Source organism: Balaenoptera borealis, assembly GCF_965194805.1.
Source record: "Balaenoptera borealis genome assembly, chromosome: 9".
Classification (NCBI taxonomy): domain Eukaryota; kingdom Metazoa; phylum Chordata; class Mammalia; order Artiodactyla; family Balaenopteridae; genus Balaenoptera; species Balaenoptera borealis.
This window is the reverse complement of record NC_138873.1, coordinates 42,363,362-42,390,773: the sequence shown is the minus strand read 5'-3', so window position 1 is coordinate 42,390,773 and position 27,412 is coordinate 42,363,362. Positions and strand designations below refer to the sequence as shown.

The 27,412-nt window shown below is 34.7% G+C and overlaps 1 protein-coding gene across 6 annotated transcripts in view; it reads right to left on the bottom strand.

Annotated features, from left to right (window-relative positions):
- Positions 1-895: 895 nt before the first annotated feature.
- Positions 896-27,412, bottom strand: part of FAM184A (family with sequence similarity 184 member A) — a 116,849-nt gene continuing 90,332 nt past the window's right edge. For 2 of the 6 annotated variants that reach the window (XM_082406094.1, XM_082406095.1), the window contains 9 exons: positions 22,685-22,897; positions 20,502-20,655; positions 16,840-16,967; positions 14,884-15,068; positions 14,299-14,445; positions 7,568-7,685; positions 5,510-5,614; positions 2,836-3,038; positions 896-1,245 (listed from right to left, as the gene is read on the bottom strand). In XM_082406094.1, coding sequence (XP_082262220.1) covers positions 1,164-1,245; positions 2,836-3,038; positions 5,510-5,614; positions 7,568-7,685; positions 14,299-14,445; positions 14,884-15,068; positions 16,840-16,967; positions 20,502-20,655; positions 22,685-22,897 — 1,335 coding nt within the window. In that variant the 3' untranslated portion in view covers positions 896-1,163. The other 4 variants (XM_082406096.1, XM_082406097.1, XM_082406099.1 and 1 more) reach the window with 3 other exon arrangements.

Sequence of the window (27,412 nt, the reverse complement as noted above, 5' to 3'; positions counted from 1 at the left end):
CTTTGGTAAATAAACGTCCAAATTATAAGATATGTATAAACTAGGGGCAAGAAAATGAGCTTATAACTGTGTTTTCTGAAATAAGCATTAACCATTTTTTGTTGGAAAATTCAATCTCTTAGTTGAAGAAAAAATTCAAAGCAAGCATTTTATAAGAACTTTTTTTCACGATAATTTAAAGAACACACTACCAGCCATGCATACTCATATGCAGTGGTTTATTCCTTGAAGATTTTGTGAGGATTAAATGAGATAATCTTTCTACTGGCCCCTCAGCACAGTGCCTGACACATAATAATAATGTTAAAGACCAACTTTTTAAATGATTGTTATCATTCATAGATCATGTTCACCCAGGTTCTTCTAAAATCTACATTACTGAGTCAACTATATTTGGCACTCTTTCAGGCCACAGGATACAATACAGTAGCCTGCCAAGGTGGACTGAAAACTTAAAGAAAAGGTCTCATTAACATGGGATGATAGTGGTTAGTTGGGTCCATGTTCATGTGTCAGTACCAAATTGCCTATTTAGAAAACTAACAAGCTGGCTTCGTAACACTGAGCATAGATGCTGTACTAGAAATCCTAGGTCCTCAACTATTAGATAATTTTAAAAAACAATATAAATAAGTTGGCAGTATTTTATGTACTTGAAAGTCCATAATTTCCACATGTGTTTTCATTCTAGCCTTGTAAACTTAGAGAACACAGTTACAGTTATACACGGAAATGAAACAAATTAACAGGTTATACTTCCCTATCCTGATTTTGTTATTGAAGTAATTTGACATTTTATGATTATTATGTAGTAAAACTTTTTCTGGCAAGTCTTACCTGGAATTAAAAAGTATTTAAAAGTTAAAACAAACTTACTAGAAAAAAAGAAACACTGTTTGGTCTAACAAAATTTATTATGCAGTAATTACAAAGATTAAAGCCTCTCCCACCATCTCAAATAAAAATAACTGTTATAATTACACACATAATATAGTACCTTATAGAGTGATTCCAATAAATATCACAGGAAATACAGGGCATTTTCAATTGGAGAGACAAATACTTTCACAGTGTTTGACACAGGAAACCCTGTTCACATAACGATCTGCATAAGGTCATGCTTTTAGTAACAGTCCACCTAGAACTGTGCCAAAACAATTCTTTCAGAATGTGAAGTACCGGGCAAACCACTCCTGGCGCTGGGGATCTGGAGAAGCCACCGGGGAAGCTTCACTCTGAGGAGGACTGAATTCATAAAAAGAGAGACATGTAACCCAGCATTAAGCTGTTTTGCAAAATGAAGGGAAAAGCACATAAAACATCAGTGCAGATGACCACAACTGGTTCCCTACGTTAGGAGATGCATTTTAAAGACCTGCTACTTCCTCTACACTGGACTGTGTTCTCCACTCCATGAGAGTGCAGCAGCAGCTCAGATGAAGTCCGTGAAGGAGGAGCCACATTACAACAATTACAAGAAACAAAAAAATCAAACAGTTGAGAAAAGTCAGGTGACCTTCTTGGAGTAAAAAAGTTCAGGAGGAACTGTAGGAAATAAGAGAGAACCAGATAACATTCTTCTTCTTCAGCACCTTTTCTCTTAGTTAGTTAAAAAAAAATTTTAGAATCTGACACAAGCATTTCTTACAGATGTGTCCTTAACTATAACTAAATTAAGTAACTAAACCATGGTATAATATTTTTTATATATGTATGTTTATATTAAACTTTCATAATTCCATAAGCAGATACTCTAGGGGAAAGGAGTACATTAAAACGCCAATTTCCCCTCCATCTTCAAAGTTATATAATTTATACTTATCTTAACTCTAACTAAAGATTCTTTGGGCTAGTCAAGAAAATAAAAGAATCCCTACCGTCTTTGGGGGAAATTACAAGGCACGCAACAATGTGTAATGGAAACTCCAGTAGTCATGTTCCTTGAGCCCATGCACATGCATCTTACTGATACCTGAACATACCCATGCACAAGGGAAAATAAGCAACACAAAATATTTAGCAGGAGACACATTCAAAGGTGTATTTGACTATTTTTCATTCTTGCTATTTTTTTCTATTTAAAATAATGTCATTAACTAGTCATTAATCACTGAGCCTAGAAAAAAAAAGTAGTCTACCTGTATGATTATTACTAGTGACACTGAGACTTAGTAAGAATAAGTCAAAAAATAAATTTTAAAATAGCACAAGATCAGTAATAGTAAGGTAAGCACAAAATGACAGCACTTTCTGACTAATTATTTAATGGATAAACAATTGGATTTCATTCAAATTTTACTTGTTAATACATCTACTCAAGGACTCTGAGATAAAATTGGAATATTAATTATACAATTTTTTTTCTAAATTTCCCACTTTTATCATTAAGTTCCCAGAGCTTATATATTTTTTATTTTGGCAATAAGCGCCTATATATTTATAAATAAGCAAGGGAAAAATAAACAGATAAGAAACAAAAGCCACTTAATAAATAAAAAATATCTTAAATTTCTGTAATAAGGGGGATGGATTATTAATGAAAAACTGGTGATAATTCTAAAAATGAAGCACCGGTCCATAAATATTAAAATTCTAAGCATATGAATTACATTAGTACCTCTTTAAGCATTTAGAAAATTGACAAGAAAATAGAAAAAATCTTTTTAACAGAGTTAAGAAGGAGTTCGCTAGAGAGGTGGTGAATATATTTTGAAACTATTTCACAGTAAAATTTCTTTTCCTAGGCTGTTCTTAAAGGAGTAGATTTCTGCAATGTAAGAAAGTAAACTTCTCAAGTTAAAAAAGAAAAGAAATCACTGGTGAGACGGGGCTCACCTCAAAAATGTCTTGGGCTCTTTGGGTGGCACTGGCTGTGGAAGTGGTTTGCTGCTGTTGAACTCAGTCTCGTGGACTGGAGAATTAGGAATGGGATCCAGGCGGTTAGGATGTCCATTGCCCACTCCACCAGATTCCAGAGCACTTAGATTGGGAACACTCACAAACCTGTTTGTTGGTGATTTATTGTTCTTCTTCTTTTGCTGCATTAAAAATAATACATGTGAGGACAGTCCCTGCATAAGGACGAATGAGAAAATAGGAACAATAGAAGATACAAATTTGGCATGGGAAAATTTTGGAAGCTGGATGTTAAGATGAACCAGTGTTACCCAAAGTGTGGTCTGGGGATCCTAGGAGGTGCTCTTTACATGGAATCCTCACAGACAGACATGCTGCTAGGACAGAAAGAATGAGGAAGAAATGTTTAGGAATGGTTCATGGGGAGGAGAAGAGGGGGTGGAAAGAAGGCCAAGGGATAAAGAATACTGGGAGGAAAAGGGAAAGGGGGAAACAGTAGACCTCGCGGATACCATGAGGTTAAATGGGTTTAGGCTAAAATTAGGAGAAGGTGAAAAGTTAACATAATTTTAAAAGAGAGGTCTGTGAACTTTAGCCATCTGTCAAAGGGAGGCAGTCCTTGCCTGGAAAATAAAAGGAATGAGAAAATGCTTGGCAATGTAGTTTGAATCAAATCTCACATTTCTACCTAAGACTTAGAGCTGACCTAGAGAAATAATTTGGTTTTAAATTCACTGCACCATCTCTCTGAAGAGGGAAGATGAAATCTGTATACTTAAGTCTCCATTACCAATTAATTGGTAGTATTACCATTAGCTCACAATCTTTGAAAAAAATTTAAAGATTATAAAACAAAAGCGATCAATCTTTTTTTTACCTTTTAATTGGTCTTTAAAATTGGTGGATGAAAAGAGCAATACAATTTCAGATTATTAAAATCTATCAGCTTTCAAATCATTAACTTTAGTCTCTATTCATCTGTAGATTCAATGAACATCATCTTGCTTTGTGTAATAAAAATTAACATAAGTGTGTGCTAATTTATGAAATAATTTTTTGCAAAATGATTCGAGTTTGAAAAAAATGCAATTAATAGACAAGATGGTCCTTTTCCTTTACTTATAATGATCTCAACTATCTAGACATTGTCCTTTGTCATTTTCTGTGAATCACAAAGTCTCTGAAAAGAAGCCTATTTTAGCATAACTGCAAAAAGAAAGGAAGAATAATATCTTCAGAATTATTTGTGAAAATTGAGTTCCTATTAGGAGTCAAAATTTACAAAGATGTATCTTTAGCATTTTCTTGTTCTAGTCATGAGAGGGCATAATTAAACCTACTTAAGGTTTCTATTTTAAGAAATCAGAAGTATCATTGGTAAAGTTCTACAGTAATGGTTTTGTGGCTAAAAATGTAATTCCAATAAAATAGGTAAAAAGGAAATATTTCTAATCTTAAGTAAAAGCTTATTTCACCCTAAATAATGAATTTAAAAACTGAAACTAACTATATTCATTCATTCACCAATTATTTTTTTGAGAGGCCTTTATGTGCCAGACACTGTTTTGGACTCCGGAGATACAGCTATAGGTTTCCTGACTTTAGTCATTCCATTTTGCAAATCATTCAAGTCATTCTGTTTTAATAAACATTTAAGTTTAAAGTTTGGAGCACTTTAAGTTGTGAAGAAAGGATAGATTCCATCTTCTTAATAGAGAAGTTTTATGAGCTTTGAAAGCAGAAATTTTTCTGGCTAAGGGCCTAAGAGAAATTAGATATGATGTGCAAATTAATTAAATCTGAATCCAAAACATAGCTTTAGCACGGGCATTTTTATTTCTACTACTGATTTCTGCTAAAAGATATGTAATCCCTATAAAGCCCATATACATAATTATTTATTCTTTATTACTTGCTTTATTCACTAGAATAATTTGTAGTAGCTTATAGAAAACATGATGAAATTTTGCAATTGAACAAATATTTACTGAGTACCCACTATACCTATAGCACTATGATGGGAGTCATAGGAAGCTCGGGTACAAAGATGTATGACTTAGCCATGTCCATTTCATTTATCTGCAAGGCTCTTCTATCTGTCCTAAGACAGCAACAAAATGTAAGAATAGGTCATGTTCAATTTTAATTGTCAAGAAAGGTGATTAAGACTGTGAGAAGTAAGGCCCTTCTCTGAAGAATAGTGGGCAACAAAATACATGTCCAACCCAAGGCCCATTAAGATGGCAGGCCTTAAGTCAGGGAGAGCTGTTGGGTATACAGGGCTTGGAGTACTTTTCAAGACCCCATAGAGAACAGTGAACACTAAGGAAATGACAAGAAGTTATCCTGAGGAGACTCAGAAGTGAGTTTTCTTTTTTTTAAGAGATATAAAAAAACAAAATGGTATAACCAAGGTTTTATAATATTAATAAAATACTGTTTTAAGGAATATGAGTTCTCAACAAATAAATGAATATTATTAGCATGTCATTTGAAAATGAGTACATAAAGAATTCATAGATTTTAGTCCTAGATTATTAAATTTAAGAAAACATTTTTTGGAAGCTTTATTTTCTGCTGCTCTAAATATTTTATAAAAATTTTAATCAAGTTTTAAACCATATTCCTATTTTACAATGTTTACAGCACATACCTTAGTCAGTGGATTAATAACACCAACAGTAGGACTTGAGTTAAACACTTTGTTGAAGTTAGTTTCTCGATTGACTAATTCCAGCTGATAAAATTTATTATCCTCCTATGCAAAAGAATTACAAACATTTCTTAAACATTTTCTATTGAATATTTAAAAACTTAATTGTATAAATGCCATTTCATTCAAAATTTAATATAAAACCTGAATGAAAATTTATATAACTTATTCAAAGATTTCTAGACCTGACTGTCAGGTCTAGAAATCTTAGAAATCTTAAAGTCTGCTGGTGGATGAGTTTTCTTCAACACATTTCAAACCCTGTGCTCCGGGATTCTTCTCTACCCTTTCATACCTTTTCCCTCCAAGGCTGGAGCTAAATGTTTTATTTGGCCCATCTCTTTTCCAGAGGGCTGACTGTGCATTTTGAGCAGGCTTAACCTGCATTCATGGAGCTGCTCTGTGCATGGCTGAGTGGTTTCCAGACATGAAGATGGCACTATGGTATATCATTATTCTTGAGTACTGGAAAAGTATTTGATCTTGCCTAATCTCCTCTCTGAGACATCAATGTATTACAGCAATGGTAACCACAGAACAGAGAAAAAGTGAAGCCTTTGGCTTTACCAACAGGTGCTAATTGAACAACCAGACTGTAGGAAGTAAACACATAAGTGAATGGATCACTGTGTGTGTGAAAGGCAGGGTTGTGTGCTCTAGGAGAACTAGATTCTCAACCCCCTCCTAGTTACCACTGACCATTTGCATCATTAATCTCAGCCCACGTGCCTTACAGTCCACAGAATCGGGGTGTAGTGAAAAGAGTGTAGACCATTCCCTGGCTAGAACTGGAAAATCAACAGCTATTTCTACCATAGATGAAACATAGTAATACATTGCTAATTTCATATGTAGAATATAAGGTAATTTTTCATGAATCTACTGCTATCAGATAGAGACAGAGCAAGCTATGATGCCTGTGCTCATGTTCACAAAGCTCGGAAAACTGGGTGGTTATTGCGATGAAGTAGCACATATTCTGTCTTTCCAATGCCTGCTCCTGGGCTCCATCTATGAACCCCAATCAACTACCTGTTGCTTTTTGGCAGGAACTTCTAGTCCCATATAACAGGATGGCTTTCCTAAATGCTAAGAGAAATACGTTAAGGAAAAAGGACTTCAGAAATAAATGCTCTTAGGCTCTCTTTGCATGCTAATGTCCAAAGTTTTTATGAAGAGATCAATGAGTAAACAGAATGATTAGCATTCTATTTCTAGTTTTACTCTGATTTTTATTTGTTAGTGGCAGTAAAAAGCAATATTTTAATTATTGATCAGGTCGTATAATTTTAGAAGACTCTGAAATGTTTTATGCATTTTAAAACGTGTTTTTTTTTTTTTAATTCTTGAGGAATAATGACTTTAATGAAGGCACTGTATTTATTGTTAAGTCTGTATTTTCTTCCCTGATGGACGTCTCAGAGCCGCTAACATCTCAGTGTGCACTGAGACTCTCAAGACAGAGCCTGTAGCTTTTCTTAGGCTAGAACCCTAAGAAAATAGAATCCTTTTTCCATGAAGTATGTCTTTGGATCGGGTTTTAGTGGGACACACTTTAGGAAGTTAACAAGACTAACTGGAAGTGTGCAATGCAGGCTTGTGCATGTATGTGTTGACTGTTCTTTCCCATCCAATTCTAATTCTACATGTACAGCACACACACACACACACTTCAATAGTATATTAACTGTACACTGGCAGTAACATATTATTAAACATTCAATATGTATTAAAAAGTATTTCTTTTTAAAAATTACTGAAAAAAGACACAGTCTTCTTACCATAATACCAAATTTAAAATTTTAAATTACTTTGTATTTCTTATCCTCATTCATAAACATTTTAATAAACATTCAATCACAATACATATATTTTGTACTTTCAACTTTTGTTTAGCATTACTTAAAAATATTTTCTCATGTTTTCCCAATCAGCAGTTTACAGATGACTAACATGGTTACACCACAACCCCCTACCCCCCAAACCAAAACAACTTACCATTAGTTTCGTTATGACCTGATCTCTTTCTGTAAGCATGGCTTTTAATTCTGCAATTATCTGTAAATCTTCTGGTTTTGATTCTCTCATTAGATATTTTTCTTCCATCTCTTCTAGTCTAAAAACAACAAAACCTTTCATTGATATGATGCAGACATTCTTTTGCAATGCCTCTATTTTTCATATTGGTTCAGCTGAACACACAAAAATTTAAAATCAAACTTTTTCCGTTAAAACTTGTAAGTGTAATGACATGATTGCCTCAAGAGGTAGTGTTATGAAAGGCTCTCCAAGTGTAGATGAGGTTATTAAAGGCTTTGCAGATTACTTTTGGAAGAATTCACTCATTTTTAAGTCATTTACGTGTATATGGGAATGAGGTGAGGTATGCTCTCTAGAGGAAATAATATACTGAATAATACTAACCTAGCAATGCAGCCTTGATGCTGGAAATGTAGGCTTACTATTAGGAGAACTTACCACACATACGATATTGTGTGATGACATAAAGTTTGTTAACATATATAAAAAGGACAGAAGATACAGAGGAAAGGGGTACAAAGGACACACACATATGACATCATTCTTTCCCGGTTTATGGGAAATGCAGTTTACAAATTCTGCATATCAGTTAATATACTGAATATATAAACTGGAAAAAAAAAAAAAAACGGTTCCTTGGATAAAAGAAGAATTATATTTCCTTCTAGGCCTGTTCTGCCCTGAATGAAATGAGAAGGTAATAGAACTAAATGCCACTGAAGACTCTAGAATAGAGGCCATTTTTTATGAGCAGAGGTGCCATGGACCCTGCAGAGTCTAAGAATATAGCACAGGGCAGAATGAAGAGGATGCAAATGGAAACTGCTAGTGTAGTTTGAAAAAAAGCACTCTCAATTTTAGAAAATTCAAATAATTAGAACAGTTTTAAAACTTGTTTTCAAAATATGAAGAATAAACTAAGCTCAACAAAATTATGGTTAATGAAGATTCACAGAAAACTTTCAGTCAACAAACATTGAGTAACTTCTAGATGATCTATCCTCTGGGTATCAGTGATCCACTCCCACCCTCCAGTTCCAGAGGGGTACCAGAATCTGTGCATTTTAGTACTTTTAGTAAATTCCACTAACTCAGCTCAAGCCAAAGACTTGGAGATAACATTTTTGGCTCCCTCCCCAGCCCCATGGCTAAAGTTCTAATCTGGGAAGTAGGGAGGTATGAGGGAGAGGAAGTGTGGGGTTAGGGAGTGACTGTCTCAGGATCAGTTGGGACTTCGTCAGTTCACTGTGAGGCTAGTTTTCATTATCTTCACTTTTGTTCTGTGACAGTTCACTGAGCTCATATAAAGTAACCTTGCATTTTATCATGATGTGGCATTATATGGGCAAAGGTTTATATTTTATGGGCAACGGTTTTGAGAAGCTTGAGAAACATGGAAAAAGGCATTTGCGTTTCATACCAGAGTAGCCACAAGATGTCACTGGAGTACTTTCTTTCTTTATCAGTAAAAACAAGGTACAAGATTTTTGAACTGTTTCCTGAAGCTGAACAAAAATACTTGGTAGTAAATGGTCACTAAAAAACTCAATTTAGGGCTTCCCTGGTGGCGCAGTGGTTGAGAATCTGCCTGCCAATGCAGGGAACACGGGTTCGAGCCCTGGTCTGGGAGGATCCCACGTGCCGCAGAGCAACCAGGCCCGTGAGCCACAACTACTGAGCCTGCGCGTTTGGAGGCTGTGCTCCGCAACAAGAGAGGCCGCGACAGTGAGAGGCCCGCGCACCGCAATGAAGAGTGGCCCCCGCTCTCCGCAATTAGAGAAAGCCCTCGCACAGAAACGAAGACCCAACACAGCCAAAAATAAATAAATAAATAAATAAAAATTTAAAAAACCCTCAATTTAAAGCCTTATTTAAAACTATTACGTCTTAGAATAATTTTGAATGTTGCTTTTAAGTATAGAAAATTCAGAAAGCATCTTCTTGGGGTGTAAATAAATACATGTACTTCATTTGTAAAGTTAAAAAAAAAAAACCAATAACTGTTATGTCTTTTTGTTCCAGTACAATGAGAAGTTAAGGTAAAGTGAGTCTAAAATAGTCAGTTACTATCCCTGAACCACCTTTTTGCATAATAAAGGTCTCTGAACTTAAATTCCAGTGTATGTTTTTGCTTAGTTTCAACATTCTTTACCTACAAAATTATTATCAGTTAAATCTTCTCCACAAACTATCTTTACAGCACCAAAATTTTTTTTAAAAGATACCTGGATAGTAAAGGGAAATAAATAATTGATTAAACTGAAGAAACATCCATATAAACACAAATGGGAAAGCATTAAAGGAGAGAACAAGTAATATGATGTAGATTTAACCTGCAAACATATTTCAAGAATTATGAGTCTTTCAAAATCCTGATGGGGGAAGCACGCTTCGTCCTCTTCTGATGCCCATTCACGCCAACACCGGGCAGTCAACGTTTTCCCTTTCAGTTGCCCCACGCAACTCTCTAAGCCAGCTGCTTCCCAAAGACTAGGTGTGAACGACTAGTGATACAGGAGGCAGTTTAGTTTGTTCTCCTTTAATCTTTCTGACCACGAGGAGAAAAGTCTGTTTGGTTCTGTGTATCTTGACTGGTCTTCATAGCATATATGCTTATTACGCTGTTTCACAGCACTCAGGCAGGCCTCAAGCATCAGTGCTAGCCAGGATCTAATAACACTGTTGTATTTTCACAGAAGTCACATCTATATAGCTATGGCTTAACTTCTATTTGGAATAATGGATGAAATTTTTCAGTAGCTATAATGGTTTTACTGCAGAGTTAAAACTTTAACAGGAAAAGTTGATTAAGTTAAAACAAGTCAATTAAAAATATTAAGAAAATAATATCATAGGTAGCCAGAAATGACCAAATTCCCAAAGGCTGTATAGGAAGGATTAAAGCCTGGGAAACACTGCTTTGAGGGAACCACACAAGTACATACAGATTTTTACTCAAAATACAGATTCCCATTAGAAGTAATACAAAGAGAGAACAGACAGAAGTAGAACATATAAAATTACTAATTAGGGTCACTGCTGGATTCTCCCCAGGCACGCACACCCTGATTTTTTTTTTTTTTTTTTGGCTCTGAGAATATATAGGTCAGTGTCTATGGCTCATGGATAACACAAACCAAAAATATGAATGCATAAAAAGCTGTATAAAAAAGTTTCCCAGTTGATACTCCTTCCATACTTTTAAAATAAATAATTGACAAAAAAAAATCAGTAAGTTGAGATTTTAGAGCCAAACAACAGTATTATTAGTCACTAATGACTAATTTCTAAAATATGACTAGATTCTAAAATAGTCATATCTGTTTTAGAATTTTAATTGTATAAGATGAAAGAACTCTATTATACTGTCTCCTACAGCCTTAAGGAAAGGAAATATAGTAATTCAAGCAGCTTAACGTCAAACTTCTCTTTCCCATAAATTACAGGCACAGATTCAGACTTGTGACAATAGAATGACTTCATCCTTAACTCACAAGATTATGAAAATAAGCTGTATGGCAACTTAAAAATCAAATAACAACAACAAAAAACTATTAGGGTATTATAGATAAAAAAAAAAAACTCAAACAACTTTTAAGGAATAAGTAATTCTGGTGTGGTGGAGAGCTTCTTTTTAATTAGGTATTACTGACCTACTTAAAGTCCAAGTACAGAAACTCAAATGTTTCCCCCAAGAAGAAATTACCTTTTGGCTTCAGTACAGTGAGAAGTTAAGGTAAAATAACCCTAAACAATAATAATCTCTAAACCAAACTACCTTTTTTGCATAATAAAGATCTGCCATGACTCCAAGTTCTGTGTATATTTACATTTAGTTTAAACAAAGTTCTTTAAATTCTCATTTGTTTCTAAAACAAAAACCACGACATATTTCTTAGATACAATGTTTTTACTAAGATACTATACCACTCAAGAAAATAAAACAATTTCTATAGCATATCTGAAAACCTAAGTAGACTCTAATACCCAGCACTAGAGAAGAGGATTTCTAGTAATAATTCCGTAAGAGACACAGAACTCTTACCACCATTTCAACGATGTTTAAAGGGTACAGTCCCTCCTTTAAACTTTTGTCCCCATTTCATTTCCCTGGAGTCCAACAAGGTTTGGGGCAGGGACAGAAGCAAGAAATGTCCAGCTGCTCCAGAGGCCCCTCAGCTCCAGGCTTCAAGTGGCAGCCTGACCTATCCTCCACCATACCCACTGCCAAGAATCCACGGGGCTTTGCTGATTTTGAAGTTTTAAAGTCAGCATGCAGTTGATTAGGAACTTCAGTAGGGTACCCTTAGTTCTCTGAAACAGGCTGAGAATAGTTCAAAAGTTGTTCTCCCCACTTCCTTAAACTGGAATGGACCCTCCCTGCTTTCCATCTGTTTAAATCCAAACCATTCAGCAGATCCCAGCAGGCTGCATTTGAGGATATGGGCCAAAAATATCCAACTGTCTACAACTGTGCTTTTCAATATGGAGGCCACTAGCCCATATGTGGCTATTTACATTTAAATTAATTAAAATTAAATGAAGTTAAAAATTCAGTTCCTTGGTTGCACCAGCCAGTGTTCAAGTGCTCAACAGCCTTTGTGGCTAGCAGATACTATACCGGACAGAGCAGATACAGCACATTTCTGTTATTACAGAAAAATCTACTAGACATTGCTAGCCTAAATACAGTTGTATATGTGTTTGTTTTTAACTAAATGAGTAGATAGCTAAAACTAGAGGTTAATTACATAATGACAGCAGGTGAAAAAAGAAATATGATTGGTTAGCACAGACCTAGTTGAAGTAGAAAACAAATGGTAGATCTAGAAAAGCAGAAAAAATACTTGACTTATGAGTAACACTAATTCTTTGATTAAAAATGAATATTAAAATACTAAATTATTTTCTATCTACTGAAAGTTCATAATGCACAAAACCATAAAAAGCGGAATAAAGTAAAAACAAAGATATAACCCTTACTACTTTGTAACGTTAACATTCCTAAGGAGACTGGACACATGGACAGACAGAGGTTATCCTTTCTGTGAGCATGTTTTCTCAGAGTATGAAGAGAGGGAATACCAGGATTTTAGCCTCTGCCTGATAAACAACACTGTGGTCACTGGGGTTCATTGTAACTCATCTCTGCAAAATGCCTGAGATTATGAGCTTTTCAACACGGCAGGTATGCAAGCTCTTATTGCAGCCCAAAAGATTTAAAAATTACCCCCAATAACTGCAAACACCCAGAATCACTGTGACTGGGGAAATGACCTCATGAGTCTCTTTACCATTTCAAGGGTAACTTTATGAAGTGGTAAATATTATAGGGAATCCTCAAAGATTTTATTTGTGAAATATTCATTGAGTGCCTACTGATGTGAAAATTCTGTATGTGTCCATTAGAAAGAGCACCTCACCTCAGAGGCCTCTGAAGTAAATGCCAGTGACTGGGGGTCTGTTTTCTGTTTCAGCTGAAGTGAATGTGGGCATATGTGGTACAAATTTAACAAGACTTACTGGAGGCTTAGCTGGTTAAATGGATGAAATGCGAGATGATTTTTAGATTGGAGGAAGGTAATAGGCAGGAATGACATAGAAGGTTATTCTAGACTGTAGAGGATAACACAGGAGACTCTTAGAAGGAAACTGTGAGGGTCAGTGTGGCTGACACAAAGGTAGCAGACAGGGAATACGGGTGGCTGTGGGATGAGGCAGGAGATGGCACGCTGGAGCTAAGAGTTTAAGTTTGACTTTGACACTGAGGGTAATGGGATTAAGTCACTATTTTGACTTTATTGAAGTATATGGAGATATTTATATTTTTTATGAAGGCTTTTTAATTGATTGGAAGAGGAGAGACTGAAAGTGAATAAACCGTTGCAGCAGCTTAGAGTAAATTATTTCTGAGATAACTTAAACTGGACCACAGTTTAGGCCACAGAGATGGAGTGAATGCCAGGTGCATTAGCTATAGAAGTTTATAAGTAAGTGTGTAGGAAAGAGAGAGGCTATTAAATATTTTTTAAAACATAAAGCAATAATTAGAACTTTAGGTTTTAATGATGCTGGAGCTACTATCTATGAGCAGTAACTTTGTGATGTTTTACATTTATTGATTTTTAAAATCATAAAACACTCAAATGCTTGTTGTAGGAATTCAAACAATGTGTAAGTAGAGTATATAAAAAGGAAGTTTCTGCTCTTCTCCATCATCTCCAATACCTCCTAATCCAGTCCATAGACGGAATCACTACCATTAAAATTTGTATTTGTTTCTTTAAGATCTTTTGATATTTTTGTAAAATATGTGTTATCAGTGTATATATAGGATCATAATAACCCCATTGGTCACAATATGCTCTTTTTACTTAACATTATATAATGGGTATCTTTTGAGTTTTCACCATGGCATGATAGTTCATGATTCTGAGGGACAGTCTTTGGACAAATATTGTCCTAGTAGAACCATAGCAGTAGCAGCTGATAAAACATAATTGTTCAACTGCCTTCTTGTAATTAAAGAATATATCATATTGCAGTTACCATCTGTAAATACAGCACTTAAGTTTTCTTTTTAAAGTATCATTTAATTAGATTCAAAAGACTAGCTAATCGGAGGTTAGACACAGTGCTCCTCAGTTTATTCTCCACACATGAATTTTCTTTAATATAATGTGACTTACGACACTTGTAAAGCTGCATTTATTTCCTTGAGTAGCTCGTTAGTCTTATTAAAATCTGCCCGCATGATATTTTTCTCTCTGAGGTGGTCTGCTGTCATGACATCCAGCTCTTTTTCAAGTCTCTTGTTTAAATCTTGTTCATGCAACCTGTTTAATTTATTTTTAGTTAGGAAAACATTATTCTGAAGTCGAGCTTTCAAAACTTTCTATACTCTAACAGATTTGAAATGGTTTTAGGTATAATATACAGAAAATTAGTGGAAACAGCCTAAAGTACTTACTTTGCTCTAATCTTCTAGCTTGTTAAAGTTGTCTCCTTTAATGCTTTTTAAAATAACATTTTTAAAAGATTTTAGTTAATTACATACAATTTCCAAAGTTAGTGAATGTATATACATCTTTCAAAATATAAACATTTCTTCTACATTCAAATTATAACATAGTCAACAAATAAAGTAAAAAGTGGTCTTCAATATCTTACTAGAAGGCTATCTAGTCGTAAAAATAGGCATGTATTGCTAAATACCATTGCAATAGTCTTTCAGGTAACACTGCAAATTCTTTCTGTGGTGACTGATGGCATACCTCATCTGTTGGTTGGATTCACTTCTTATTCTGAGAATTTCTTTTCCCTTAAATTCCAATTCTTTGGTTAGGGCATTTATATTTTCATGAAGGTGCTGTACTTCCTTATCCAAGTCTGAGATGTGATGCTCTCTGTGCCTTACTTCATCTTGTAGATCTGTTATTCTACACATGTGCTCCTTACTCTGAAAAATACAAATAGTTCTTAAAAGTTTTCTGCATATTTACTTTCTGTGTTTAAGGGAAAGAAAATGACATACTGGAATGTCAAATGTAAATCTGACATTGCTTCAAAAGCAAACTGCTGAAATAAGGAAACCTCGAGGCCTCCTCTATTTTCATATATCAATATCTAAGAAGTGTTTATATGGATGCAGCTTAAATAGCTTCAGGGCCACAGGGGACCCAAAAGACCATATAAGCACATCTCCCTCATTTTACGGATGAAGAAACCAATACCCAAGAGATAATTTGTCCAAGGATGATCTATAATCAATGGCAGAGCTGATATTAGAATACAGGGCTCTTAAGTACTCAATAAGTTACATGGTCTTGCAGTAAAATGCTGGTGCCATCCAAAGAATATACAAATCAATTTTCACTGCAAAGTAAAGGAGCTGTTACAGTGGAGGATTACTGGACTGAATGTCAATATTATGACATAGTATGAGTGTGTTTCATGTTTGGTAATTGCAATCATTGTTGCTTTTGTTGTGGTCATCCATGTACAATGCTTGGTGTCAGTCTATTTATCTCTTGTAAAAATAAAATACAGTGTGTGTGTATGGAAAAAAAAAAAAAAAAGAAATAGTCATAGAAGACTCAGACCAGGGAGTGATGACATAGCTTTCATGAAGCTAATGGGGAAAAAGAGTTTCTTCATTCAATAAATATGTACTAAGTACGTGTTATATACCACGAAAAAAAAAAAAAATGCTGGTGCCATCGTCCTTTAATTTAAAAAGGACCTGCATCTATGGAGGCCATCCCAATATATACACATCCCATTGCTTAGAAGACTTTGTCTGCTTCATGCTGGTCTAGCAGTTATCCTGTCTGACAGATAAGCTCCCTTCCATTTTCCTACAAGTCACTGTTTTCTGCAAATTCTGCAGGCCTAGACAGTGTCAATTTCAGCAGTGTCAATTTCAGCAGCAGCCTAGTTGGAGAGAATATAAGTTCCCTCCATGGTTATAAGGTGACTCATTTAAAACTTTCTAGTAATGAAGAAAAATTTGAGCTGATCATTTAACATATTTGAAGACTAACAAAGTGAAAGTCATAAGTAATAAACTAATAAACAGAGAATAGCCTTCATTGTACTATGACTAGAAATCCATTCATCCAGACATACATTCAGGATCACAAACTATCTAAAGAAAGTACACTTGGCTAATGAGCAAAATTTAAAAAGTGTGAATAGTAGCTGTGCTAGTGATATGGAAATATAAATTATCTTTTTTCTTCCTGAGAACCTGCTACTTCGATAGCTGTGCTATCTGATATGGCTGTTTAAATTAACTGAAATTAATTAAATAAATTAATAAAAATTAATTAAAAATTCAGGTCCTTGGTCACACTAGACATATTTGGCTCGTGACTATCACAGTGGATAGCACAGATATAGAAGAGGTCCCTCATCATGGAAAGTTCTACTGGACAGACACTGCTGTTTTATAGTATTCTGTTTTCACTCTTTGTATTATTTATATTACATTGTTCACTCAAGATGCAAATAAAATTCAAAATATTCAATTAAAAGGTCATAAAATAAACTGACCATTACACTAAAGTCGAAATACCTAATTCCCTTTAAAAATAAAACTCTTTAATATAGATAGTAAATAATTACTAGTGAAAATACTAGTTATTACAAAATAATTTTCAGAAAATTGTGAACATTCAAATCTATTCACATTTATTTAAGAAGTCATCACAGAACAGAATGTTCTTTACCTGTCTTCTGCTGATATCTATGCTTCTCTCTAATTCCATTTTAGCGGCTGACAATTCTTGTTGATGATTATGCCGTAACAAATCAATTTCAGCTGCATGTTGATGGTTTAGTTCTGAGCGTAAAGAAGCTGGAATCCAAGGAAAAAAAGATTTAGTGTATTTTTAAAGTATTAGTGTTTTAGATAAAAATCATAAAAGTTAGAGTATTATTTTTTAAAATTAGGACACATATTCCCATTAAAATATCATAGGATTGTCTATGCCTCTTAAAATACTACATACTAAAACACTATCATAAAATATAAATTTAGAGGTCATCTGGCTTTGAAGAGGATAAGAAAATTTTCAGCTGCTCAAATGGATCAAGGTGTTTCTATACATGTTTTCAGTTTGCAAGTAAGGTGCTAAAGAAGAGGAAATTTTTAACTCTTCTCACTCACTAGTAGAATAACACATTTTAGAGTTGAATGGTACTATAACGTATATTTAGGAGGCAACTTCCCACCCACGTAAGACTTCTTCCACGATATCCCTCAAAGATGTTAAGCACTGTCTGCTGAGTGTTCTTAGTGATTTGGAAGTCATTATTTTTATCTGAATTTGAGATTATTTCATACAGTCCACACTTCCTGAATGCCAGGTACTATATTATGGGAGAATAAAATATGACCCTGTTCTTATAACTGCACAGGCTAGAGGGAAGGGCATCAAGGAATTAGGTGGGATATCAGAGATGAACATTATAATGAAATACAGTGTTTCAGTTATAATAAAAGCAGGGTGGTGTAAGAACCCAGATTTCCTAGGAGAGGGAAACTGGGGATGCTATCAACAAAGGAATTGTCACGGTAACACAGTCTAAAAGCCTGAGCTGGGGTTCTCGAAGTGGAGAAAGATAAAAGCATTCAGGAAGAAGGAGTAACATATGCAAAAGCAGAAAGAACCCGCTCTGTAAGACAAGCTATAAGAAGTCTGGTATGGCAGGCGCCCACAGAGCAAGTGGTCATATTGGAAAGAAAATGGAGCCCAGCCTGAAAAAGTTTCAGTACAAAATGATTTTCACTCCATGTTTAGATTCATGGTCCTCAAACTAAGATGTGTGTGGCAGTGTGCCTGAGGGACTTTTAGAGTACACATGATCATCTTCCAAAACATGAATTTTACATGAAGATTTTTAGAAAAGCCACTGTTTTTAATGTTAATACTGAATATATGAGTAAAATACAAGTTACAAATTTCAAAGCTAAAACATGAGACTTCAAAGAAATGCTGTGCTTGTAGCAAGTCAATTTAGGCTCCTCCCGAGACCCTCATGTAGGGCGTAAGTTCAGTTTCCCCTGGTGTTAAGGGCTGCTTCAGTGGAAAAATTGACAGGACCTGGGGAAGGATATGAGGAATCACTGAAGGATTTAAAGTGGGGACGTCACATGGTGAGATTTGAGTCTTGCAAAAATTAACCCAACTGGAGTTTGGAGAATGGACTGTGGGAAGGAAGATCAGCAAGAAGGTTGCAGTAATAATCCAGGTGAGAAATGATACGACCATGAATTAAGGGTGGCAAAAGGATGAAAGAAGAGGAAACAGATACAGAGAATATTTAAGAGGAGGAAATAACACGATATGCAAGCGAAAGAAAAAAGGTTGAATGCATCTCCCAGATTCATGGTTTTGGCAACTCAGTAAATAGTGATACCATAAATTCAAGTGGGAGGTATGGGAATGGAAATATATTTTAGACCTGAGGGAGATGGTGAGCTAATATTTTAAAACAGAGTGTGAGTTAGAATATCTAACAGTCTAATAAGCAGTAAAAAATATAAATCTAATTCACAAGGAAAGCAGATTGGTCTAGAAATACATATTTGGAGTCACAAGCACAACAGATGGCCGTTGAAGCCATAGATGTGTGTGTAAAAATAGAAACAATCCAACTGGAAAAGAAGATACACAAATGGCAAATGAACACATGGAAGAATGTTCAACACCATTAGCCATTAGGGAAATGCAAAGTAAAATTCACAATGAGATATCACTACACTCCTACCAGAATGGCTAAAATAACAAAATAATGACATCAAATGCTGGTGAGGATGTGAAGAAACTGGATCATTCATACATTGCTGGTGGGGATGTAAAATGGTATAATCACTCTGGAAAACAGTGGCAGTTTCTTAAAAAACTAAACATACAATTATCATATGACCCAGCAACTCAACTCCTGGGCATTTATCCCAAAGAAATAAAAACTTAAATTTGCACAAAACTGAAAACACACAGATGTCCTTCAGTGGGTAAAGGACAACAAATGTGGTAGGTCAATACCATGGAGTACTACTTAGCAATAAAAAGGGACAAACTATTGATACATACAAAAACCTGCATGAACCTCCAGAGAATTATGCTGAGTGAAAAAAGCCAATCTCAAAAGGCTACATATCGTACAATTCCGTTTACAACATTCTTAAAATGACAACATTATAGAAATGGAGAAGAGATTAATGGTGGGGGAGGGAGTGAAGTACATGTGGCTATAAACGGGCAGCAGGGATACCATGGTGATGGGAATGTTCTGTGTCTTGACAGTATCAAGGTCAACATCCTGGCTGTGACATGCACTTTAGTCTTGAAAATGTTACCATTGAAGGAAACTGGGTAAAAAGTTCAGAGGTTCTCTCTGTGCTATTTCTTACAATCTCACATGCATCTACAATTATCTCAAAATAAAAAGTTTAAGAAACCACAAAAAGTCTTTTGTCTACAAAGACAAATGTATTTAAATCATGTTTCAGTGGATACAAGTTCCAACACTACGCCCATTTTTACCTCTCCTCCGGAAGAGGAGAGAGCTATAAAAACTTGGCCTAGAACTCCCAGCAATAGTAGAGATGATGAACTGGGTCAGCTGGTTTTCCCTTTGAGGCCCCAGATATTCAGAACACTTTGGTCTTCTTTGTTCTCAATTCTTACTTGGAAAAGAGTGTGCCACTGAGGTGTGACAAAAGACGTCAAAAACGTTAGGAGAATTTGGAAAAAACACAAACAGAAGGAAAATGAGATGACAGGAATAAAAAGTCATTGAATGACACTAAAAAACAAACAAAAAATCCTTTAAATACATATTCAGTTTTTCTTCCAAACTCAATTGATCTCCTATAAAAACTATAGTGATTTTAATACCCCAAAGATAAAAGTCCTATTTAATAAAAAATCTGGAAAATATCCAAACAAAAAGTCAGACCTAGACATGACTATTCTCATTAAAACAAAATCCTGAAGTGGAAAAAAACCCAATATGATGATCTAGTCTAAAGACATGTGGCTCCATCCTTATCTATTCCTTTCAGTCACTGGATAGTGGGAAGCCTGAATGTTCTGACTCCGTTTAGTCCCTTAATGATAAATGCAAGCACCATTGGGTGTTGCTTACACAGCCAGAGTATGGAGAACGTTGAGGGGACCTCACTTTACTGTTTGTGTTCTATCCATTCTACTCTGCCATACTTGCTCCTTCATCCAGTAACTTCAAATAAAATATGAACAACACTTAGATATTCATTTTGATGTTTCAAAAATTAAGAATAAAACTTTGTGATTTCTTGTTGAATTTTAAGTTAGAAAGATGTAAAAATAAATATGACAGGATTATAATCTTTTCAAAATACCAAGCATAGCCTTTCCTTCATCTTCTAATTCAAACCGAAGCGTCTGAAGTTCCTGTTCCATTTCTATCCGGAAGCCCTCCATTGACTCTCTGTGTGCATCTTTTAATGATTGAAGCTCTGCAGAATGTTTCTGTTGTAAATGATTTTCAAGAGCCTAGAATAAGAGAAACATGTTCAAATTATTATGCTAGAATATAGGAAAGGAAATGGAAACAAAATAGAAAAATTACTAAAACTCAGTTATTATTCAAGGAAAACAAGTCTTTTTAATTCATTTTCAAGAAAATTAGATATAAGATGATCATCATTAGAAAATAAATTAGTAGGTTCACTTCAGTAGAATAATCATCATGAAATCAGGTTGAGTCAATATATAGTGTTTGAATTGGGATACAGACCCTTTACCTAAGGCAGTTTTCAAATAAAGCTGTTTTCTGAAGCTGCTAAGGGACATAAACCACCTAAAATTAAAGAATAATTCCTCTGTGTGCACAGACTTAGACTCAGGAAAGAGGTGGGGGAGGGCAGATCAGAAAAGATCTCCTGATCAGGAAAAGAGAGATGAGGGCTTTTCCTACTCCAACCTTAACAAAACTTTTGTAGCTATTTTCTGTAGTCATTCTTTGCTCCTGCATTTGTGAACAGAAGCAAAAGCTGAGAGGAGGTAGCTGGAAAAGTGAACTAAAGCCCTTCATGTGATTAGTTTTAAAAGCCTAGCCAGAGAGAACAGACTACACGTGGCCAAGACGCAGAGAAGATATATGGCCACAAGAGAAAAAAAAAACAGAGCTCAGGGTACTTCAAGTTTAGAGTGAACTGTAGCACTCAGCCAGGAAGGGTTTTCCTTACTATAATCTATAACATGAAAGGTTTCTGAGAAAGATACCACATTATAACTAGGGCTGTGTTTCTTCAATCACTACTCTAAAATGCTGCTTTTAAAAATTATTATTTGACTACTTATGTTCTTTCTGAAACGTACAGCGTAAGTTCCTTTGGATACAGGTAAAATAAAGGACTTCTCGTATAGACAACATGACTCAGGTAAGCTTGGCTACCTAATGACAGACAATAAAACTGCCAGTTCTGATTTCTTTTGAAAAATGATTACAGTTTTGAAAAGATTGAATGTGTAAAATTAAAGCACTGATATGAAAGCTTACAGGTTATCACAGTTCACAAATGGAATCCAATGAATAGATTATTTAGTAATGCGAACAGGACGAATTTTTAACCAAAGGAACTTCCTTGATTTTCTGGACAAGATCAATGGACTACAACTTATTGTATAGGCAAATAAGTTGTTTTTAAAAGAATATGACTTTTTTGTTTTAACAATCTTTAAATAACATACCATTTCTTAAAATACTATCTATACCCAAATAAAGGATTAAAAATGTGTATCTATAATAACTATACATGGTGAAAATTACTGTAACACTTTTTCTATCAAATCTTTATCCATAAGGTCCCTAGAAGAAATTGAAAAATACACTGTTAAGAAGTGAACTAAACCAAAATTAATCATACTAAGGCTATGTCAAACTAACATTTTAACACAGAACTAAATAATGGATATGGGGCGATTCTGGCATATAATTAAATAAATAATGTATCTGTTTACGTCTTTTTTTAGTGATTTATTTGTATCACTACTTTTCATATAGCTGTTAGGGCTGTATATAGGGAACTATACTATTTTAAAATGTCTCCCATTTCAATTCATTGTGAATTCTGTACATAAGAAAAAGTATGAGGGACAAAAATGTGAGATTAAAAAATATAAATTCCTTGGGTACATGTGTCTTTTGTAGATCCAGACTGAAAGAGAAAAATTTTAAATTTGATGAAAGACTATTGTAAGTTCAAGATAGTATTAAGTGATCACAGTGGTTACAACTAAATTTATTTAATCACTGCTAACATATGACAAGCCAGACGGTGTATTAGTTTCATCATGAACTTGGCAATATCTTGGAAAACAGAAATAAAATTTGTCTGCTATAGTGTATAATTAGTGTCTGTGTTTAATTACTGTGACCCCCTACAAGAAGTCATAGCCTAGAAAACACAAATAAAGCAATATATAATTTTGGGGGGCAAAAAATGAACTCTTTAAAATTCGAAGGCTAACAATTATTAGGCTGTTGATTACATTTGAACATATGTCACTTTAAACTTACTCTTTGTTCCTTTTCCTTTTCTTCTTCCATAGTTTGAAATGCAAGGACATGTGCTTCTTGTAAAGATTTATGTCTTTGTTGATGCTGTTCCTCTAATTCTTCAAGCTCTTGTGTAAGTCGTTGTCGTTCTTGTGTAAACTGGGCTTGCAGTTGCTGCAAAGAGGTCTGAGACTGGGAAAGCTGCATCTCCAGATTCTGTTTCAGCAAGGAAATCTATGCCACAGAATGGTACACAAAGAAGAATAAATACAAGGCATGTTTCACATATTGCCTATCTAAGGAAAAAAGCATTTCAAAGATACTAAGAAAAGCAAAATAATTGCCTTAACAAAGTGTCCACTTTCAATGTTTTATAATATATCATAGATAACTAATCTTTAGGTATTACCACTTTTATTCTGTTTTCAGTAATTACCTTAAAAATAGACTGTTTTAGTGGTATTACGCTTGTAGACTCTCTAAAGAACACTGCAGCCCACATTTAAAAATATAACAAATACCTATGCTGCACTGCAACAAAAATTCATGATGTGAAATAAAAAACAAAGATAGCGAACGTATTTACTAGGTTATGGTCACTTTACGGAATCACACTATCTAGTATGAGAAGTTAAACTGCTTATTTTTGAGGCAGCAAAGTTGAGTAGTTAAGACTGTGGGCTCTGAGTTAAAATTGTGGCTCTGCCACTTGTCACTGTCAGCACCTCACCAGGCTGTGTCAGGGGAGAGTGTTACTACACACAGTTCACTCAGAACGGCCCCTGCAACGTAGTAAGTGCTCAATGAAAGCTAGCTAAGATTATTTGAGGATTAAAAAACTACTCTTTAAAAGATTAGTTTATAATTTAGAATTCTTATGTAAAAAAAAGGTTTTTATTTTTGAATTTTGATTTAGTTCAAAAGATTTCAAACTTTCAAGCTTTTTAAAAATCACAAACCCCTCACAATCCTCCAGTTACAGCCTTCTAATAATGACAAGTGCTTTTTATTCACTATGGAAAACTGATTTGTCCCTCCTTTTGAAAACAGACAAATCACCCTTAATATGTCCACACTGCTTCTATGTGTTTTAAAATACTTAAATTTAAGTCCATTTTAAAAACTAAAAACACAAAATATATGCATCTGTATATGTGTGTGTGTGTTCATTTACACATTTGTTGAAACCAAATTTTTATTTGACTTATTTCTCTTCTCATATACAGGAAACTATAAACTTGAAACTAGATAACTCAATCATATTCTAGAAGTCTGAGGCTAAGGGGAACTTAAGGGAACCAGATAAAAAGTTGTCAAATGTGTTCCATTAAATAACTTAAGATGCTGTGTTTATACACAAGTAAAACCGTTTCTGTGGCCAAGAAAGCTAATGGAAAGAGAGAACTTTAAAGTGAGTTTTTGTAAATGAGAAAAGACTTTCTTTCGATTGATGGAAGGCAGATATAGTCTGCCTCACATGTCTCACCAAGGAAGGTACCTGGGAAAGAAAGAGAAAGGGTGGAGAATCACCAGAGATGCAAAATAAGAAAGAAAAGAAAGAAGGAACTGGAAGAGAGGAGAGGTCAGAGGTCAGTGGCTGGAAACAGTCACAGACTGTAGTGAGCTTAGGGTGGATAACAGCTCTCTGGAAGGGTTTTGAGCAATGTTATACATCAGGATTAGTTGTAAAGATTAGCACGTGCCTTTGCGGAAAGGGTCAAGCACCGGTGAGAAATGATACAACTGACATATGTGCAATCTGTTTTAATGTATTTCCAAAGAAGTGAGTTTACCTATTGAAAGTTATATGAATTCTACTTATTAATTTCTACATAAGCCTAAGATTTCAGAGGTTATTTCATATGTTTGGAGTCATGGTGAACCGCAACACTCTGACCCCAGGCAATGCAACTCCTTACACCTCTAAATGGCAGTGGCACTCATGATTTACAGCTCAAATAAACCCTGCAAGTGTGAAAACTGCGGGAGAAAGTCACAGCAACAGCTAAGCCTTATTTGTGGAGAAGGAGGACCAAAACAAATTATACTATGTGATTTCTTACCATTTTATGCAAAGAAAATCAGGATGAAATGAATATTAAACACAACCCAGAAAGAAAAAACAAATCATAAAAGGGTAAAAGGCAATAAAAATGTTTGTGAACCCTGATGTGTAAAGTGACAGAGCCATTTTCTTCCCAGCTAGGTGGTTCTTGAAATAGAGAAGGCACCTAGCCAGTCTCTTCCCAAGCTCAACCCTAGTCCCAGACCCAGCACAGGGACCCACATGACTACCTTGTCTCTGGTGACAACTTGTTAGAACACATATGAGAACATGAGGAAAAGACTACTGTTACATGTAGAATAATGACTCATATTGTCAAAGCTATTATCTGGCCACTGGCCACGTGAGGACTAATCTACCCAGTGAATGAACTGCTCACCAAGCCATCTGGCCTGGTACGCATCCGTGTCCACTCAAAGAAAACGGGCATGATTTTCTGATTTGTACACTATATGGGCTAGCAGTGGCCCTGGATTCTGTCCTCCAATGAAGTGTGCACTCAGGTTAATAAGAAGCCAATCAGTTCACAGCAGTGTAGTTTATTTTCTGAAATACCTACTTCAAAAGTTCACTGCGTCAAAAAGAGCTCCCACATGTTAATTTGACTATAATTTGACTCACACTTGAACCACTTAAGGATGAAATTTATCAAGAATTATAACATATAATGAGTACCACAGTAATATAACAGTTATACATTTAAAATCTAAGCACACTTTCAAACCTCTCAAGCTTTAATAAAATACACTTACATATTTTATATCATAATATACTTTACCTTGATAGAACTCCAAAGTAATATTTTTCATTTTAGGATATATGGTTAATCTTTATTATCTATACTCAAGAAAACATAAAGTATATGCAAAAAGACATTATCATGCAATTTAGTGTTCAAGTATAGTTTATATATTTTATATTCTTAATTTTGAAAGCACACCAAAATAATATTAAGGCTATCTAAAAATCTTTGGATTCATGCTCAAGACAGTAACATGAATTATAAGCAGGAAGCCTTTATCATGCAATGCAGCATCAAAACTTACTTATTTTGTTCTTTTTACAAATTAATAAATTAGTAGATTGCATCATATTGTCAGCCTTTATTCAGCATGAAAATTACACGGCACTTTATAGACAGAAATGAGCAAAGCAACGTAAAATGAACTAATGTTTTATAGCTATAACTTAAAACAGCAGAGTTTAGTATACTTTACGGAAATACATATAAAATTTCATTAATTCAAAATAAAAGAGAACGATAGATTTTGCATTAAATACTTTTGGTAACCTTGATCAATACTTTTATTACAGTATTATAGAAAGGCATGTGTTGAATAAATGAGAAGCAGTAGTTACTTCAAATTATATTTTCAAATTATGAAGCATATGGTACTACTTTCTACACATTTGTTATAATTTTAAATCTTAAGGCTTTTTATTTTGCTGATCTTAAATAAACCAAAGAGAATATTTATTTCAGTAAAAATTTTAATCCTAATTAAAAAATTCTAACCACAGCAGTTTAGATATGAATTATATAACATATTCTACTGATCAAGGAGGTACCAGATACTTTCAAACAATTTTAAAAGCCAAACTTTGCTGATAGTGATTGCTACCTTCTGATCTCTACCACTTAAAATACTGTCTTTTTGAAAATAAAGTGTTGTAAAAATTTCAAAAAGACAAAATTAAAAACATATGGATACATTTTTCTGAAGAAGGGAAAGCTTTACCTACTTCCTACAGGGCAGTTTCACAAAGATTCTGTACCTCTACAATGGCGCTTGCAGAAATCCCTCAAAATAGAAACTGAAACATCAAATCTGAGGTACTGGATACGACAGGATGTCAACATGAGATATGTCATTAATTATGTACATCCTACGTTTTTGATGCACTGTTAGGATTTTTTTTTCCCCCTTTAAAAAAAATCACTCTTATTACAGAAATGAAAGAATACATAAAGTATACAAATAGTTTATCCTCGAAACAAAGTATTTCTTGAGATAGTAAATGTAATCTGTGGTTCTCAAACCTGGCTGTATATCAGAATTATCTCTGTAGATGTTAATAAATGTACTTGCCCAGGCCCTGATCCCTGGATATTCTGATTAAATAGATCTGGAATTGAGCTCAGGCTACCTAACATATTTTTATTCCTAACTACCAAAGTAATGTGTTCATTGTGAAAAATAATTTTTTTAAATAAAGTAGTTTATAAAATGAAAGTGAAAGTCTCCTTCCTTCCCTTTTCCTTGCCAAATTCCAATCCCTAAGGGTAACCAGTTTTACCACTTTGGTATCTCCCCAGACTCTTATTTATTTCTCTTTTGATATAATTTCCTGTTTTGCTTTCTTTTGTTTGTTTTTTTTTTTAACTACATTGTGTGTAAACGGGTGGATGCATTTCACCATGTAGAGAGTACAGCTGCCATGATATGACAAAATATTGGCTATGTCTTACACACAAAAGTTACTTGGGGGCCCCAGGGCACACCTCAAGAGACCAGTGCTTAATGTCCAAAGTAGCTGGAACAGAGACCCATGGGGCTGCTGATTGGGACAGACATTCCCTATGTCTCACACAGAGAAAGAAACACTACTTCATTTGCGAAACCATGAGGGAGGGTGTCCAGACCTGCAGGTGTTGCTATGTGATGGAGTGGATTTTCAAACAC